The 19,307-nt window shown below is 41.6% G+C and overlaps 1 protein-coding gene across 1 annotated transcript; it reads left to right on the top strand.

The window, feature by feature from the left end:
• Positions 1–10,698: 10,698 nt before the first annotated feature.
• On the top strand, positions 10,699–19,101 carry LOC147283501 (vacuolar protein sorting-associated protein 51 homolog). Its single transcript, XM_086245229.1, has 20 exons — positions 10,699–10,935; positions 11,534–11,673; positions 11,915–11,969; positions 12,089–12,196; positions 12,296–12,394; positions 12,517–12,594; positions 13,609–13,686; positions 13,900–14,040; positions 14,702–14,802; positions 14,891–14,958; positions 15,650–15,723; positions 15,861–15,927; positions 16,259–16,374; positions 16,792–17,058; positions 17,174–17,290; positions 17,440–17,511; positions 17,640–17,690; positions 17,829–18,056; positions 18,137–18,313; positions 18,574–19,101. The coding sequence occupies exons 1-20, from the start codon at positions 10,756–10,758 to the stop codon at positions 18,691–18,693; spliced, it is 2,337 nt and encodes a 778-aa protein (XP_086101355.1). The 5' UTR covers positions 10,699–10,755; the 3' UTR covers positions 18,694–19,101.
• Positions 19,102–19,307: the final 206 nt, after the last annotated feature.

The following is a 19,307-nucleotide window of genomic DNA, read 5'->3' as shown; positions in this document are numbered from 1 at the left end:
ACCATCAAGAGCTTTGTATGGAAAAACATAATTTGCCGCTTTGGTATCCCCTACGCCATTATCACTAACAATGGCAAATAGTTTGACAACAAAGAGTTCAAGTCATTTTGCTCCGCATTCAACATCAAGGTTTTCTTTGCCTCTCTTGGTCATCCTCAAGCCAACGGGCAGGTTGAGGCCGTCAACAAGACCATTAAACATAACTTGAAGACCAAGCTTGATGCAAAGAAGGGAAAGTGGCCTGACCTCCTACCCGAAGTCTTATGGTCCTACCGGACGACTTGTCGATCCTCGACCGGGGAAACCCCCTTTCTTTGGCCTTTGCTTCTGAAGCCGTCATCCCAGTTGAGGTCGGGCTTGCCTCTTACCGCCTCGACACATTTCAGCCTGAGCACAATGCTGACCAGCTAGCCCTCGGTCTCGACCTAGCTGAGGAGCATCGAGCCCAGGCTGAGCTACACAAGTATGCCTACCAGCAACGGGTCACTCGATACTACAATTCTAAAGTTAAGCCTCGCCACTTCTGAGTGGGGGACTGGGTCCTGCGCAGCACTACCTTGGCCAAAACGGGTGCTCTGAAACCTAATTGGGAAGGACCATATGAAATTATTGAAGTCATCCGTCCAGGCACATACAGGCTCCGCGCCACAAACGGCAAGGAACTCGGCCACCCTTGGCACGCCGAGCACCTCCGCTACTTTTACAAGTAGACAAATGTTGTACCCCCCGGGGACCTTTTTCAATTTCATCTATCTTACCGCTTTAAATAAATACAAGTCCTACCACGGACACGTCTTTCTTCATTTTTTATTCAAAGTGTTAATCGTCTGTATGGACCCCCGGGCCATCAGACATCCGACCCTACCCATATCCGCACCATGCATTCAAGGGAAGCTAAGTATCATGCATTCAAGGCGCGGGTATGGCAAATGCATTCAAGGGAAACTAAGTACCATGCATTCAAGGGAAAATCGATATTATGCATTCAAGGGAAACCAAGTACCATGCATTCAAAGGAAAATATATTTCATGCATCTAAGGGAAACTAAGTACCATGCATTCGAGAAAATTTCGCGATACCATGTATTAAGAAGAAGGGCATCCTACCCTATAACGGGTTGGACACCCTCCAAATCATCCAAATAACATTAAGTACAAACTTAATAATCAAAAAAGTTTGCAAGTTGTTACGGGCCACATCCGACCCGACCATATAACTCAAACAAAAATAGGGCGATGGTCCGCCCAACCCTGCCCCCGGGCCATGAGTGCTCAAGATATCTATTTGGGATCCTCTCCCATGTCACGCTCCCTACCTGTGGATGCTCCATCCTCATGCTCTACCTCCTGGGTACCTTCCTCCGGGACGTTGACATGCCCATCATTACCGGCCCCTAGCAGACCACGCACGCGGTCCCAGTCAAAATCAGGGCACATCTCCTCGAGCTCTAATTTGTAATCACCAAAGCCCATTGCATAGCCGTTGTTATACTCGTTGTCCAACTCTTGCTTGGCTTGGCTCAGCTTTTGCCCGCACTGCTCCAACTCTTGCCTAGCCTGGTCCGCCTCCTTTCTAGCCTGCAGCAGCTCGGTCTGCAACGCATTGTTCTGGGCGACCAGGGTACTGACCTTCTCCTCGGCTGAGAGCGCTCTGTCCTTCCACACCATGAAGCTCGACATCTTGTCTTTCATCTTCTCCACAGTGGCCAGGACACTAACATGTGCCTGATAAGTAAAGAACAGGACCTGCCAGGTCGAATGCCACGAAAATGTTATCACAAGCTATAAAGTTTAAACTTTGGACATCTCATCATGACATACCACTTTCCCTTACCTGGGACTACTCGAAAAAGGTCTGCTGCAAAACAGATAGTGGCTCAACACCATCGCCGATCACCCGGTCATCCCTCCCCTTCTTCAGGGACCCTCCAAAGTTTGTCACTGCCTGCTGTACCAGACGATCCTCTTCTGGGACCGGATTAAGCGCAGTGGCTGTCCTCTTGCCCTCTCTCCCGTGCTCGGCCGCATCTAATCCAGCCTTCCTTTTCCTGGAGAAGCCACCTTCGGAACATGAGTGTTGGTAGACCCACTATGCCTTATACCCCCGGGCACCGACGCACCTCTACTCGTATTCCCTTGGGACAAGCCACCCCCGGCTAGCAACGCCCCCATCATCATCCTCCTCTGAGCAGGCGGGGCAGGACCAACCAGTCTACTCGTTTTCTTCGTATTGGCCATCTTCACTGTAAGACCAACAAAATCAATGAACACAAGTTATTATCTCATCAACTAATACTCCAAGAGGGGACGTACAGAAACTCACCTGGGGCTCCGAAACCGTACTTGGCCAACTTCTCAGGAGACAAGAGGTATGCAGCGCTCAACTTTCGGGCGGGTCGACTAAGCACCCTTCGCACTTCTTCCACGCTATCCTCCGACAATGGAAGCCTCTCCCACTCGCCCCCTGCAAAATCAAACAACAAAAGACTCCTATTAGTACAAGCACAATATCAGCTACTAATCTAAGTGTCCACAGACCAATGCATCGGCTCAACCAGACAACCTATTATGTGGAAATTGGTCGGAACTCTATTCATGGTCCTCCTCTCACTCCGGCCGAATTCCCAGGCTCCACTCGCAAAGACCATTTTTTCTTTCACTTCTTGTGAGCGTCTAGGTGGCCTACCTGTATTTGGCGAGTCGTCCCATCGGTGAACTGCCCGTTCGCCAACTGCGAGCAGTACACCCACCCTCGCAAATTGGGACTCGACTTAATCTCAAACAAATGTGAAAATTGAGCCATACTCGGGGCACCATACCCCTCATCCTAGAACAACACATACAGCCCAATTAATGTTCTCCAACTATTGGGCGTTAGCTGAGCCGGTGCAATTCCTAACTTCCTTAACATATACTGGAAATAGGGGTGGAGAGGAAGTCTGAACCCATGGTGAAAACTCTTGGCAAAACACAAAATGTACCCCACTGGCGGGTCACTCAAGACATCACCCTCTCCCGGGAGGCTCAGACGGATATAATCGGAAATTTGGAACTCCACCCTCAATTTTTCAAGCTCCTCCTCCTTAATCCTGTTCTCACACAACCCATCCACGGACCAGTATGTCTTAGGCACAATGTGCCTACCCACATCACCACAATTGGTGGGCGTCTCTCCATCATCGTTGTCCTCACTACCAGTACATTTTCCTTCACTTTCCATCACCATGGACAAGCTCTCCTGGACGGTCTTAAGCACTTTGCCCACTCCCATGTTTCCACACCCCATCCGAGGTCGGGGCATATTTGGTCTCATCGGTGTCCCATCACTTGTGGACGCCCGATCAGACTCCCCCTCATCCATGGAACTGTTATCGTCTGAGGAAGCCATGGAATGTCCGACCCCAACGCACCTGCCCATCCAAGAAAAACCACAAATCAAGATGGGAAGTGCTCGGAACACCAAGACAACACCATGGACATATCAGATCAATACTGGTTTCCCACCCCCCGTATGTGCTCTTCTACCCCCAATTTGACAACATTCACCCTATCATCCTTTCACATGCTCAGCCACCAATCATTTATCAAAACCAATATTCACTATCAATTCAAGCAGACAAGCAATAAAAACCCAAGCATTTACCTGTATTCCGCGGCTCCAACGGCTCAGACGGGTTCCGGCCCACTTATCTTGTCTCCTATGTACCTGGCCAAAAACACAACACTCAATAAATTACAAAGTCCAAAAATGAAGGCATGTTGCCTACCCAGTGCTCGGCATGGCTCATACCCACTTGCACCTCCACCTGCCCCTACTCACATTATCCACAAAATTAACAAACAGAATTCCAAGGTCCGCCTTGGGCTGGACGACCACAGTTGCTCACAGTTCTCAATTTTCCAAGACAAAATCGATAAATCAAGTGGGTAGGAAGAATTTTGAATTGCCTACCTCAAAGCGCTCGAAACACGCAGCCCGACCCGCGCCGATCCGAGCACCCGCGCACCACCCACGAGCACCCGAGCTTCCGAGCAGCCCTTGCGCAGCAGCCCGAGCCGACACCTCAAAACCCGAGCCCAGCAGCCGCCCCGAGCCGAACAGCATACACCAGAGTTGCGTCGCCCACTGCGCAACCAGCCCCGCTGCGCCGACCCTCGCCGATCTGCACCGCTGCCCGCGCACCACAAGTCCGACCCGACCAGCCCCCCCCTCCGGCCCCTCCTACACAACCCGAGCCGCCCCCTGCGTGATCGGAGCACCCAACCCGGGCCGAGCCCCCGCGCCGCCCTTGTCCCAAATCCGGCCCGAGCCCAAACAAGACCCGGCCAGAGAACCAAGCCGAGATCCCCTGCTCCTCCGCCCACCCGAGCCCGTGTTCAGGTCCGGCCCGAGCCCACCACATTCCCGCCAAGGCAGAGCAGCCGCCCCTCCAGACACACCCGAGCCGCGCCGCCTCTCCAGAATAGACCGCCCCGCACCGCTCACCTGCCCCGAATCCGGCCTGAGCACCCCGATCCGAGCCCTCCACCCCGACTCGAGCACCCCGATCCGAGCACTCCCTCTCGACCCGAGCTTTCCCCCTGCGACCCGAGCCCTCCACTCCGGCCCGAGCTCAGTCAGCACCCCCTCACAACTCTCACCCGAGCAGCCTCTCTCTGTTTGGTTTCCTCACACAGCTGTTTGAGTTATGTTTAATATCTCTCTCTCTCCAAAATATTTCTACAGTACCAAGTGTGAGACTTGGGGTGGGTATTTTATATGTGGACTCTACCACTTCATTCCAGAATCTCATTCACAAAGGACAACATCCCACCATTAAATCGGACGGGATTCACTGGGATTTCGCGAAGCGTCTACTGCTCGGAATACACGGTGATCAAAAATTCAACCAAAAAAAAGGGAGGATCTTTCATATGTAACCCCCAAGCTTTCCTACAGTACAGCTTTTCTTGCTAAGGAACTTGGGGGACTTCTGGACAATATCTTAAGCAGGAACAAGTATATGGTTACTTGTCGTTCTGCCCGGACTTTTTTGTGTACAAAGTTCCCAACCAAGAAGTATCTTTTGCTCAAAAACTTGGGGGACTTCTGTTCGTATGATTAATCATCTGGGCATAACGACAAGTGACACAAGGCTTAACATCATGTTGTTTGGGCCTAGGCCCAGCAGCTAAGCCCCTCCTAGGCTTATGGGTTTTTAGGCGTCGACTTCCTAGGCCCAAAGACTAAGCCCTTCCTGGGCTTCTAGCCCCTGACCTTCTAGGCTCCGGCCTCCTAGGCCTTGACCTTCTGGGCTCCGGCCCCCTAGACCCTGGCCTCCTAGGTTCCGGCCTCCCAAGCTCTGGGCCCCCGACCCGTGTCAACTCACTCGGGCTCTTGAGACAGGTGACACGTGGCGCTCCTACAGTGCAAGTCATCACAAGGGACACGTGTCATCACCGGATTGGTTGACACTCTTCCAAAAATACTATAAAAGAGGTATTTTCTTATCACAAAGGGAGGATTCAATCAATATTATACTATTCACTCACTCTGCTCACAGATTCTCTGAACACTGACTTGAGCGTCGGAGGAGCTTCGGCCGGTACCACACCGGTGCCCTTCCCGCTCACTTTTGTGTACTTGCGCAGGGTGCATTGGATATCATTCTCTCTCATTACTCACCAGTCAGACCCAGCTACCCGTTCCTACCCCACTTCGACGTGTCATCCACTCAGTGGTGGGTCAACGAGCCCACGTGGTTCGACTCGACGTTGACTGCTTTACCATTTTTGAGCATCAACAGGGTGTTACATATGCCACAGCCTATAAACTTATAAATAGGCTGCGGCAAGCCTTGTTAATATGATAGAGAGCGCCAGAATAAGGGAGAGAGCTTTGTGATCAAGTGGAGAGCAAAAGTGGGTGCGGGTTGGGTTAGTTCTAGGGTTTTCAACAAGATCTTGTAACTCTTTTCTAATCATAGTGCAGCTGTGATTCTCAAAGGATTACATGAGGACGTAGGCAAAGTTAGCCGAACCTTGAGAATAAATCTTGGTGTTTCTTGTGCGTTTTAATTTGTTGGTATTATCTGTGTGTTTTCTATATCTATTTTTAACTCTAGAATACATCAAGGACAAGATCACAGGGGGGTATTAATTCATTTCAGAAACCCAAACTCTCTCTCGCTGGCTTCTCGCCACCCTCTCACCATCCTCTAACTAGCACGTCCATCGCCCATCATCCCAGAAACCCAGAAACCTCAGACTGTCTCTCTCACCGAGTTTCGAAACCTAGAAACCCAGAAACCTCAACTTTCTCTCTCTCTCTCTCTCTCTCTCTCTCTCTCTCTCTCTCTCTCACGGAGTTTCAATCTCACCCGTCATCCCGCTCTCACCCATCCTGATGATAACCTAATCTAAGAGATACTAAAAGTAGAAAAGGAAAAGTCTATTCATCATAATTTCCTTGTATCAAACGTTCAATAAGGTTTATAAACCAAGACTTTAACAGTGAAGCAAGCCTCTAGTGACTCACAAGCCTCCAATGGACACCTACCATGTGGAAAGGACTGCCACCTAGACTAACACAATATAACAAATAAAACTAATATTTATTCTAAATAGCCCAAAGTACTACTAATTATATGAGAAACTCATCAAGTCCACCCGTCCAACAGAATGCCTGTCCTCAGGCATGAAAATCTGGAAAACGTTATCGAATCACATCAGCATCCTCCCAAGTCGCATCTTCAGGAAGGACTGGTATATTGCGTTTCTGAAACAAGCCTCGATCCAAAATTTGAGCATGAACGAGTTTAGGAGTTCGGTCACTAGCTAAAGGAGGAAGTGTAGCAGAAGGCATCACATGGTGTCCAAGCTTAGCTTTAAGAAGTGACAGGACCGCCCCCGTATTCCACCCTGAAACTCGGAGAGGTCCTGTGGGATCCAAAATCAAGGAAAATCCTATCGAAAATTCGACAGAACTTCCCTTGAAAATGGACTAACCCAAAATTTATAAAACCTGTAAAAAGCACTTCCAAAAACATCAATTGCCACTACCACAACCGAAAAGGGTCTTAGACCCGTCAGAATACAATTCAGACAGAAATTTCCAAGTTAGTTATCAGAGTCATTAATACAAAATGTGTTACGCTAAGAAACTAGAAAATTAAACGAAGTGGAACATCGGCCTACAATATCCAAGGGAGAAAATGAAAGGTATGCCTCGACGTATAATGGCGCGACCTCCACCACCGCTACTACCTGGGGGGAAAAGATTTAAGACAAACAAAGGAATTGTGAGATAAACTCAATGAGTGGACAATTTTATTGAAATGAAATTTAAGTTTAATTATCTTTTCAGAAACCCTTTAGAACCTTGTTTAACTCTAAGACCTCACGTCACTCTTTGAAATGCCCCAGTTTTAAAACCAATTTATAAAACTTTCCAAAAACGTCATAAAGTCTTCAAACACAAGGATTTAAAAATAACTCAAGTATATAAAGGCTTCAGAGATTCTCCCAACAGATATGTTAAACAGTAGTTCAATTAAAATGTTATAAGAATGCTAATTAGTCAAAGAATTTGATATTACGATTAAAATCAACCAAGTAAGATCTCAATAAATTTCACAAAAAATCACGTCATACTAGTACCCGAGAGACTGTTGGTCATATGTGCACACAAAGCTTATGATGCTGGTAATACACCGCCGAGTCATCTCTAAGCGGGTGTAGAGCAATTTACTATGCTGGTCATACACCGCCGAGTCATCTCTAGGCGAGTGTAGATCAATATACTATGCTGGTCATATACTGCCGACTAGGATTTATGGAGAGCAAATATGTAATGCTGGTCATACACCGCCGAGTCATCCCTACCCAAGTGCAGAGCAATTTATACTTGTTAAGAGAGGGTACTATTAGGACGGTTTAAATCCTCATCATTTTAATATCCAACAAAACATGCCAAAAACATGATTTTTTAACCGTTCAAGATTACCTCATTTCAAACACGTCTCAAGGATAAAAATACCTTATGAATGGATATATCTATTGTTAAATGAAAACCAATCTGCAAAACACATTGATTTGGGCCTTTCCTTGAAAATTTCATTTGAAAACCATTTGACACAAATAAATAAATAAATAAATAAATATATATATATATATACATATAAAAACACCATTTTCCATTTATGTTGAGGATCTCATACTCAAAGTCAAGCCCATGACAAGAAATGTAATTCAATTATTGCAAATTTTGCAAAATATGTTCATAAACAAAATCCCACTAGAGAATCACAATTTTTAACCAAAACTCGAGATAACAAAACTAAATTAAAACATGAGTCTTCAAGAAATACTTTCAAAACCAAAAGTTCACTCACAAATTTGGGAAGTCTAGCTTCGATCCTCCATCGGATCGTTACGTGCCACGGCAGTGTCACCTATAAAATAGAACCATAAAAACATACCATTAGTCTATACTCGACCACAAAAGAGTGTGTGTGTGTGTAAATGAACCTAACATCTTGCCCAATTTATGTTCTACTCAACGGTTAGATAAATTGCTTTCTTTGTAGCTATAACACTCTCAAATTATTCTCAAAACATGCCCGGCTCAATCTAGCATCACCCAATTATCCAAAATTAGTCCTAAACTTAAAAGGAAATCTGCACAAGACTTATTTCGGTCGAAAAGCTCGTTTGAGAGAAATTCGGTACTGGCCAAGTCTCACATTCCCGCCCCAAAACATCATTGGTTTCTCCAACCACACTCAACCAACCAAAAGATCAATAACCCACTTATAAATTACTCCAAACATATTTTATTTTTCACGAAATGGTAGTGTGGAACGAAACCACCACTGGTGGTGAAATGTGACTATTTCTACGGCACAATTAGCCAACTAAAAGAATTCAATAGAATCCATTCAATTTTTGCATCCTAAACATTAATTGAACTTCCTAATATTGCAAATTTGTCCAACAAAACCACAAGAACAGTTCTCTAATCTGAAAGCCCAAGAAATTTCCGAAATGGTCCCAAACCCCCATATTCAATCTTCAAAAATTTCTCAAAATTACACATCCAAGCCATAAGAGAGTGAAACCCATCATGAAGGGAAGAAAACCCACCTATTTTTGAAGTGGATAGCACTGAAGTTTGGCCGGAGTCCCGCGAGACAGAGGGTGGCAGCTGGGTTTGTGTCTGAGTTGTTATTGTGCGCGCGGAGGGGCTGGATTGCTAGAGGACTTTGGTGGGGGTCGGTGCCGGTGAGAGGGGGCCACGCCGGTGGCTTGGGTCGATGACAAAGTGGCCAGAGATGGGCTGGCCTGGTAGAGTTGGTCACGCGCAGGGGGTGTTGCGAGCTGGTGTGTTTTCGCGTGCAAGGAGGGTGGCTGGAAGGAGTCGCTCGGCCTATGGAGGTGTTCGGGGACGAGGGAGGCTTGCCGGTGGTCGGTTGTGGTGGCTGCGGTCGGTGGTGGTGGTTGTGGCAGCTGGTGGTTGCAGGCAGAGGGGGGGCTGCGGGAGAGAGAAGGAAAAATGGAGAGAGAGAGAGTGTGTGTGTGTGGGTGCGGGGAGAGAGAAAGACAAGGGAGTGAGAGAGAAATCAGAATTGTTTAAAACAACTAAATGGATCTTTCTAGAACAATCTCAAGAAGGCCAAAAGACAAAAATGCCCCTCACTTTGAACATCCGTAAAACCTAAATCGAAACTCTGATCTACGAACCGTTCGCATCTACACGCTCGTGTGTTTGAAACCTTTCCAACAAGCCCAAACTCGAAGTCAAAAACCCATTAGATAAAAAGTCAAAATTGGGTCAAACTATTTTTTTTAAAAAAAATTTAAGATTTAACCCAAAACCTTTTATTTCTCAAATAAATTCTCAAAAAAAAACTTTGAAAGTAATTTAGAAAAAAAAAAATTTTCGAGGTCGTACAACGAAACTTCCTTAAAAGCCTCTTAAGACCAAGGTTAAATAAAAACTCAAATTTCTAGTGAAATTTGGGTCGGGTCGTTACAACCTTCCCCCCTTACAAAAATTTCGTCCTCGAAATTTAGTATAAATCATTAATTTATGTGAAATGCAATTGCAAACTTCTTATCTCCCATCCAAATTTCTGATTCGTCTCCACAAATGTGTAATTTACTCACAAGACTAAACTTGATTCCTTGACTCTATTTTTTACACCTTATTTGGGTTGGTTTGGTTTGAAAAATCACCAACCGTAGTTTCATGGCCTATGTTCTTTAATATCATAATAAGTTAATATTAATCTTTCACATGGCTTTATTCTTTAATATATTAATATTAATATTTTCACATATATGGCTTTCTTGTTTTACATGTGATTGTAATTGTTCCACTGTAAAAACAGGCATGCACTAAATTGGATTTATGTGTAAAAATAGAAACATTAATTTTATAACTTAAAGAGAGTTTCATTCTTTCTAATTTGGGCCTAAATTTTAATTGTATTTTGAGACATGCCCAAACAGATCAAACCAACCAACCCAATCCGACTTTAATTGATTTGATTTGGTTTGGTTGTTTCACCTTCTTTTGGATTGGTTTAGTTTGAATTGAAAAATCACCAACCGAAAGACATTAGTTTGGTCTACGGTTTGGGGACTAAACCGAACCAAACCAACCCGTATCCACCCCTACTCGATATCACCCATCATCCAGTCACTACTAAAGGTAATTGTGATTTAGGATCTAATTCTCTGTTAAACAAAACTCGAAGAAGAAGAAGAAGAAGAATGGAGGTTGAGGATGTGCCCCTGGACGACAAGGCAAAGCGAATGAGGGATCTTCTATCGAGCTTCTACTCCCCAGACCCTTCAATGTCCTCCTCAAATTCCATCTCCTCTTCAAAGCACGCCACTCTCGACGCCATCAACACTACCTCCTTCGATCCTGACCAGTACATGAATCTTCTCGTACGATCTCTCACTTCCCACTCTTATATGTACCAAATGGAAGATTTACTTTTTGCTTAATTTTCAAACAAACTCTACTGGGTTACCAAAGATTGGTTATTGGGGGTGAGTTAGTGTTATACGATGAATCTGGTGTTTGTAGCTCTGCTAGGGTTGAATTGTAACGTTTCGTGGGAAATCTTATATTTTTATGACATAGCTAACTTTGTAGAGGTGAAAATTGATATCAGTGGCTAAAATGTGAAGTATTTTCTTAAAACAGAGTTTAATGTCATAAAGTTCAGTTTTTGATGGAGAGGCCTAATGGTGAGCTGGGAATATGTACAAAGAAAAAAAAAAGATATGGGTTGTTTTTGGTTTTTCAAATGGAAACGGCATTTGGTTCAGAATCTGGGCAGTAGAGTTCCTATAGTGTTCTTTGTTTTCTCATATAAGTTGATTGGACACTTACATCCATTTTATGTGGTGGAATTGATGGGAGAAACAGATACCATGAGTTATGAGATTCATAATTTGAATGATCATAACAAATTCGTTGGGGGTATTGAAGATGAGGTAGAAATTTGAACTTTGAATGTCAGTTGTATGAACTGTGCAGGTACACAAATCAAACTTGGAAGGGCTTCTACAGAGACATGTTGAAATGGCTGCTGAAATAAAGAATCTTGACACTGACTTGCAAATGTTAGTCTATGAGAACTACAACAAGTTTATCAGTGCGACGGATACAATTAAACGGTAAGTCTTTACTTTTATTTATTTATTTTTAGATGATTGACGAAATCTGTGCTACAACCTGTATCATTTATTGTGCATCAGCTTGTAAATAATATAACCAGATGTGTCTTATAAAGTTTGGATCTTGGCAACTCATTTTGGTGAATCCCGAACTATATCTTACAATACGTGTGGTTGGTTGGAATGATTATGTTTAGAAATCTGTCCTAGTGACATTCATGACATTTTATTTCTCCTACAGGATGAAAAGTAATATTGTGGGCATGGAGGCAAATATGGAACAGCTCCTTGATAAAGTACGTCCAGTTGTTTTTTATCCAGGTCTTGCTAAAACTGTGTTTTCATTTAAAAGAAATAAATGAATGAAAAAAAAGGAGTGGAATTGAGGTTTCTTTCACATTAACAATCATCGCAGATAATGTCTGTGCAATCGAGGAGTGATGGGGTCAACACTTCTCTTTTCGAAAAGAGAGAACACATAGAGAAGTTGCATCGCACACGCAACCTTCTTCGTAAAGTTCAGGTTTGGAGCAATATGTGCGATTTTTTGACGCTTTGGTTTTAATTTTTGGTGTTTGGACTCATCTGAGTTTCATAAATTTTATTTTCTTTGGAAGGGCAGTTCATATATGATCTACCTGCTAGACTTGGGAAGTGTATCAAGTCAGAAGCATATGCTGATGCAGTCAAGTTTTATACTGGAGCAATGCCGATTTTTAAGGTAATTTATATCTCCTATGAATCTATGATCTTTTGCATGTGGGATCGATTTTTATTTTCTTATTTTGGAATTTTATTTACATTCTGTCTTGTTTCTTTTTTGGTTGGACTCTCTATTATTAGGCATATGGAGACTCATCGTTTCAGGACTGTAAACGAGCATCTGAAGAAGCAGTGACCATAATTACAAAGAATTTGCAGGTTTTCTTTTTATTTATTTTTTTCCTTCCCATTTTCTACTAGGTCAGGTGAATTTTCCTTTGGCTTTATGCCTAACCAGGAACAATTAGATGCTATCTTTCTTGCTTTTTTCAGTGCTTCTTATGTATTAAAATTGCAATCTCAAGTATGTGATAAATTGAAGTCACCACTTAATCCCTCTTCTTTCGATGGGGCCTTTATTAAATTTCTGCAGTAGAGTTAGTGCTTCTGAGTTGGATGGTGTTTTAGTTTATGTGTTTAGATGCACACAATGTAGACCTGCATATGCAGTAATACATGGATCAGTGTAAAATGCAGTTTTTTGTGTAAGTAGTAATATACCTACTGGAAAAGTCTTAATTAATTATGCAGTCTGTTATGTATTACACCTATATCTCAAACATGGCATGAGCTTTAGGAGTGCAAATATGTCCAACATTTGCACAATTTAACATTCAGGTATTGCCCCATGGAAAAAATAAAATAAAATTCAGGTAGTGCCCCTATTTGGTTGATTATCTCTTTTAATGACAGGCTTCTGGTTGCAAAGCAAAACTTGTGTTGCATTTTCCTTAGATGAATACAATGTTTTGGTAAGATGATGCATGAGATGTCCTAAAATAAGCTCTTCTAGCGCATGGGTTTAGTGTGATTGTCTATGAGCAAGCTGGCTCCTATAAGACGAGAAAAAGTTTTGAATTAAGGGATGACTTTTGCCACTAGCTGCCACAGCTATTACTTATTATCCGTTTCTTGTATTTTTGGGCCTACAATACTATCTTAAGGCCTACTTTTATAGAAGAATGGGCATTCAGCATCTGAGGTTTGACTTTTATGAGTTGAAGTACAACAGGACAACTTTAGACATCTCCATCTTAGTTGGCAGCCCACCAGTTATTTATGACTGTCAATTTTAAAAATTGCAATTTCATGCAGAATAACTTACTGATTGCAACTGTGTCTATGCTTGGTAGAAAACTTATCTTATATCGTTTGCCAAATTATTTTTTTCAGGGAAAGCTATTCTCGGATTCTGAATCTATACAAGCAAGAGCTGAGGCTGCTGTTCTTCTCAAGCAACTGGATTTTTCGGTTTGTACTGTGCTTACTGCTTTTGATTTATTTATCTAATTTTCAGTTCAAATTATATTACCTTGTTAACAAATCTTCACGTAAAGAAAAAAGCATTCGATTTTCACAAGTGGAACCTTAACGAAGAAAATACATTGAAAAGAAAGTTCCTATATGTTTTCTAATATATTGTTGTGCATTTTATATTTGGATAATAGATTGCTTGTTTGGCAGGTGGACAGCTTAAAGGTGAAACTGCTTGAGAAGTTGGATAAATCTGTTGCTGACCTTCAGCTCAAGATAGAAGAGATAGGTAATGCTTCAGTGGATTCTAATGATCCTTCTACTGACTCAGTTCCTGCTACTGCTCATGAGGTAAGTATTTGACAGTGTAGAATCATTTGGTTTCTCATCTTTGGAAAGTAGTGTGACGAGTTGAACTGAAATGGAACATAAAAAAAGCTTTATGTATGAGCACCACTGTGAATCTATGATATGATCTATATGCTGTTACAATTCTTTAATTATAATCACTCTTTTTACATGGGTAATTCAAGTTCTATGGAGACTGTCTCTGTAGCATTGCAGACTATTTCAGGTTGGTTTTGGCATATTTATGTATATACCTTAATTTGAAGGTAACAAATTAATTCACTACAGGAAGTATATCTTAAAAGAACTGTTTTGCCTTTCTTGCTGGAGAGTGCTTCAAGCCTGTAAAGATATTAGCACAAGTGAATGAGAAATTGGTTAAATTTCAAAGAACACGGATACTTGTGCTAAATTTTCCATGCAACTTAAAGGCATTTTTTTTTTAAAAGTTAAACAATAGTTGCTAAACCTAAAAAAAAAAAAAAAAAAAAAAAATGGTTACTGGTGAACACAGGATGCAGGCCGAGGAAATGTATTGAAGTTTTATGTTTCGCGTGTGCTTCACAATTACTCCCCACTCATGGTTGCATATATCCCTTCTCTCTTAGATGTCTCTGACTTATAATTGCACTGATGACCACTATCTTCTTTATCCTAATTTTAGATCTCTGTTCGCGAGTTTGCGGAGGTTATCCGTGCTTATCGTGTAATATTTCCTGATTCGGATAAGCAACTAACCAAACTTGCACAAGAGTTGGTTACTAGGTAAGGGAGCATATCTTTCGTTAACTGAAATATTTAGTAGTATGGTAGCAATATGCTCATGCAATGTAATTGATGTTTGTTTCCTTAGGCACTTCGAAACCACTGAGCAATACATAAAGAAACAAATTTGGTCAGCAGATCTACGAGGTGTTCTTAGTAAGTATTATCAATTTTCTATCACACCATCCTTAACATTTATATTATAGGCGTTTGTATAAATTGGTGTTTTCTTCTAACAGTTCCGACTACATGAACTGTGCTTTCTCTCTTTGGAAGCCCTTTTTGCACTATAATGTTTTTTTTACCACTCATTGTGAAGAATCAAATTAGCTTGTAATTTATTAAAAGGAAAAAAGCTTCTCCTCCAGATGAATCTTTCTATACTTGCATCATGCAACAAATGTTATCCATTATGAATATTCCCTGTGACTAAAGCATATGGCCAAAAAAGTTTCTGATGACCACCAGAAGACTGCCTTCAGAGGCACAACTATGGAGCTTATTGCTAATGGCCCAAACCTGCCACATTATACAGTGAGCTTTGTGTCTCAATGTTTTTCGAAGAGAAACTTTGGGTTAGTTTGTCATGCGGCTGTAGGCTTAGTCTTTCACCTGGGTCTTCCTAATCCTTGGCATTCAAAGGGGTTTCTTTAACCTTTTCACCAATTATGGTCCATTTAGGCGGCATGCAAAAAATAGTGTTGTTTTTAGGGAAGTTTTTTTTAAGGGAAAAGAAACGAGTTCCTTCCGGGCATTCTCTTTCGAGATTTAAATTTTTATGTCCATTCCTGATCATTTTAAACCTAAAAATCTTGAAATGCTTAACCAAAAGCCTGTCTGCATGCAGAAATTATATGGAGAGATGTTCTTCTGATGGATGATGTGTTACATGAGGCTGCTCTCCCTGATTATTCTGTGGAGGTCTCCCTTATATTTCAATTCCTTTTTCTTATTTGATAATAATGTTTGATGCATTTCTTTGGAATTCTCCAGACTTGAAATATAGATATACAATTTTTTTGTTGAACTGGGTTTTTAAGTAATTTATATTGTTTCAGGCTGCCCGGGTTGCTGTGAAACTGTATGTTGCCAACAAATTTTCTCATCTCCTAAGCAGTATTTCAGGTTATTCGTATGTTATAGTTTTAAAAGTTATTTTTTCTCTTAAAACTATTTCAACTCTTAAGCCATAATCTCAACTAATTGGGGTCAGAAACATGGATCCTTAAATCATTAATGGTCATATCCCTTCTTCAGAATTTGACTGTATCAGCTTTAGGCTTTCTAGTTTCAATTCAACTAAAAAACTCAAAAGAGTTCAAAGTAGTATTGATAAAACAGTTGATCCTTTGTACAAGGACAATGATACAATTTTCATTTGACCTTTAAAAATAAGGGGTCCCCCTCCGCGGGTTGGTTCTGAAAGATCTTGAGTTGAATTTGTTTGAACTGGCAGACGCTCTCACGAAAGGCCACATTAGACAAAAGGATGGAGGAGAAGAGTATTCCTTGCAAGTTGCTCTAGAGGGCGGAAAAAAAACAGTGCTCCAAGGCAGCATGGACATGTTACTGGTAATGTATGGGATACCGGTCTATGTTACGCATTTAACTATGCATGCAGTAATCCTGCAACTTTATTTTTCTCATATTATATGCATGAGAGATGAAACTGCAGATATAATTCCTTTCAGATGTATATGTTTTCCAAAGTTCAAGTCAATGCCTGTTTGTGTGGTGTCTATGTGCTTGTGTGTTTTTGTGCACACACATTCTTCTAAGAAGTTATGCTTGGATATGCATGGGTAAATGCATCAAGATTTTTGGAACATGCATGGGTCCAAACAATTTGTCCATTGTTTCCCCCTTTTTTTTTTCTCTGATTATTGCTGTTTGCACCCCAATATTACAAAAGTGCGTGGTCATGCTTTTTTACTCATCAAAAGGGGGGAAAGTGGATGCTTATATCTTCATTCTATCATTTCATTTCAGGACTTCTGCCAACTTCTAGATGAAAATTTGGGCCTACTAGCTAAGCTGAGAGACCCGATTATTGATTGGGTCCAAGAAGGATTTCAAGACTTCTTCAGGGAACTTGATAATCACTTCCTCTTGCTTTCAGGCAGGAAAAACTCAGCCAGTCAAGATCAGGGTTTGACAGAGGGAATACAAGATGACAAAGTTCTGGCTCGGCTTGTTCTTGTGCTGGCCCAAGTTTCTCTATTCATTGAACAAAATGCCATTCCGAGAATCACTGAGGCAAGTAGCCAGCTCATGAATTATGTTGTGTATCAAAAAAGCATCAGTACCTGTAGTTATATTTTTCTCCATATCCCCAGGGACTTGTGTTGAAGTTTCATTTTTTAATTGTCAGGAAATAGCTGCTTCCTTTTCTGGTGGTGGTGTTAGAGGCTATGAACATGGACCAGCTTTTGTTCCAGGAGAAATCTGTCGGATTTTCCGTTCAGACGGTGAAAAGTTCCTGCATCGTGTATGAATTCAAAATTTCTCTGATTTGTGATGTTCATTAGGGTATTCTAATGCATTGTAGTGATTAGCGCTACTATGTTTAAACCACTTTAATCTGTTACTTATAGAAGAATTTGATAACAAATAATGTTTTTCATATTGTCTTTTCAGTATATAAATATGAGAACTCAAAGGATATCGGTTCTCCTAAAGAAAAGGTTTACAACACCAAATTGGGTCAAGGTAGGTTGATGTATAGCAATATTCAATAATCAGTGGAAGTAGCTGACTACTAAACCATTAAGAAGGAATAAAGGTACCTACCAGTGTAAATAATTTTAATTTGTCTAATACATTTGACATTTTCACAGCACAAGGAACCCAGGGAAGTTCATATGTTTGTCGATTTGTTTCTACAAGAGGTAAGACATCTTTGTTTTCCACTCCCCCATTTAATTTATATCTTAGAATAAATGTAAATTTGAAAGGTTAGATTGTATACTAATTTATTAATTGTAGTAAGTTCTGCATTAAACTTATTCTTTTATCTCTTGTGCTAGTTGGAAGCAATAGGAAGTGAAGTTAAACAGATTTTACCTCAAGGGATCCGTAGACATCGTCGGGGTGACAGCAATGGAAGCACTGCCTCATCACGGAGCAATCCATTGCGAGAGGAAAAATTGACTCGGTCCAACACCCAAAGGGCCAGAAGCCAGCTTCTGGAAACCCATCTGGCAAAATTGTTTAAGCAAAAAGTTGAAATTTTTACCAAAGTTGAATTTACACAGGTAATAAAGTACTTGTTGCTGGAACCAATATTGGTACTGGTACTGGAACAACATAAACTGAGTCTACATGCAAATTTCAGGAGTCAGTGGTAACAACCGTGGTAAAACTTTGCCTTAAGAGCTTGCAAGAATTTGTCAGACTCCAAACTTTTAATCGAAGTGGATTCCAACAACTTCAGTTGGATATTCAGTTTCTAAGGGCTCCTTTAAAGGAAATGGCAGAAGATGAAGCTGCCGCTGACTTTTTGCTAGATGAGGTATTAAGAAAACTGTCTTGACTCTGCATCCTGAACCTCTAGCTTCATAAAGCTTCTCCATTTGAATTTATATCTGTTTATATCATATCTGACCTTCTCTTTTCAATGGCCAAAAAAAAAAACTTCTCTTTTCAATGGTTGATGTTGGAAATCTCTGTCTCTATGTTGCGGGAGAAGGGGGTTATTCCATGGCTCATGATTTCAGAATTGGTTTGGAATTTTGGAAAAAATAATTGGTTTGGGATTCTTTTGTTGAGCAGGTGATTGTTGCAGCTGCAGAGCGGTGTCTTGACCCAATTCCTTTAGAACCCGCCATATTGGACAAACTTATACAGACAAAGTTGGCAAAGACCAGGGAACAGAATCCAATCTCTCCATAAGATTTGAAGGGGCAGAAACATATGTGACCTTTCGTAGATTGCTTCATTCTTTGATGCTTGCCTTCAGTTTCTATTTTGATTCTTCTTAGGTTTTGCCGATGCTCTGAGACCCTCCTGGTTATATGGAATAGGAAGGCATGAAGAAGTCTTCTATTTGGCTCTGAAATATCGCCCCATCTGTAAATGTTTCAATACTGCAGTTGAAGTTGCAGGAGTCCTTTTTTTTTATTGGAAACGGTACCTCATAAGTGACAGGAGTCTTTCAAACACGATGATATCATTAGTAAAAGAATATTTATGGCTAAAGTAGCCTTTGCAATAGTTTTGGGAAAAAAACAACAAATAAACGAGAATTAGTGGCTTGTAAGGGCATGCAACACAATTGCACATCTCTATCTTTTGTTGATCCATGCTTCGTGTTTTTTTTTTTTTTGGGCCACTCATGCTTCGTGTTTCTTAATAAAGGGGAAAAGCAACAAAATTAAAATATGGAGAGAAAAACAACGCTAACCATTCCAACGAGGGTTTAGTTGAGTGGTCAGGCTCATAATTTGTGGCCATGTGGTCAGGTTTGATTCTTCAAATGCACTTATCTTGTATGTTCTCAAATAATA

The sequence above is a fragment of the Dryas octopetala genome, chromosome 5 (assembly GCF_963921425.1).
Source record: "Dryas octopetala chromosome 5, drDryOcto1.1, whole genome shotgun sequence".
In the NCBI taxonomy this organism is placed as follows: Eukaryota; Viridiplantae; Streptophyta; class Magnoliopsida; order Rosales; family Rosaceae; genus Dryas; species Dryas octopetala.
The sequence above is the reverse complement of the archived record's forward strand: the minus strand, read 5'-3'. Positions and strand labels throughout refer to the sequence as shown.

Bases quoted from the DNA above. Each gene is read 5' to 3' on its own strand.
- LOC147283501 (XM_086245229.1), top strand. From the start codon at position 10,756: ATGGAGGTTGAGGATGTGCCCCTGGACGACAAGGCAAAGCGAATGAGG. The intron at 10,936-11,533 runs GTACGATCTCTC...TGAACTGTGCAG, and splicing joins ACCAGTACATGAATCTTCTC to GTACACAAATCAAACTTGGA. The intron at 17,512-17,639 runs GTAGGTTGATGT...ACATTTTCACAG, and splicing joins CAACACCAAATTGGGTCAAG to CACAAGGAACCCAGGGAAGT.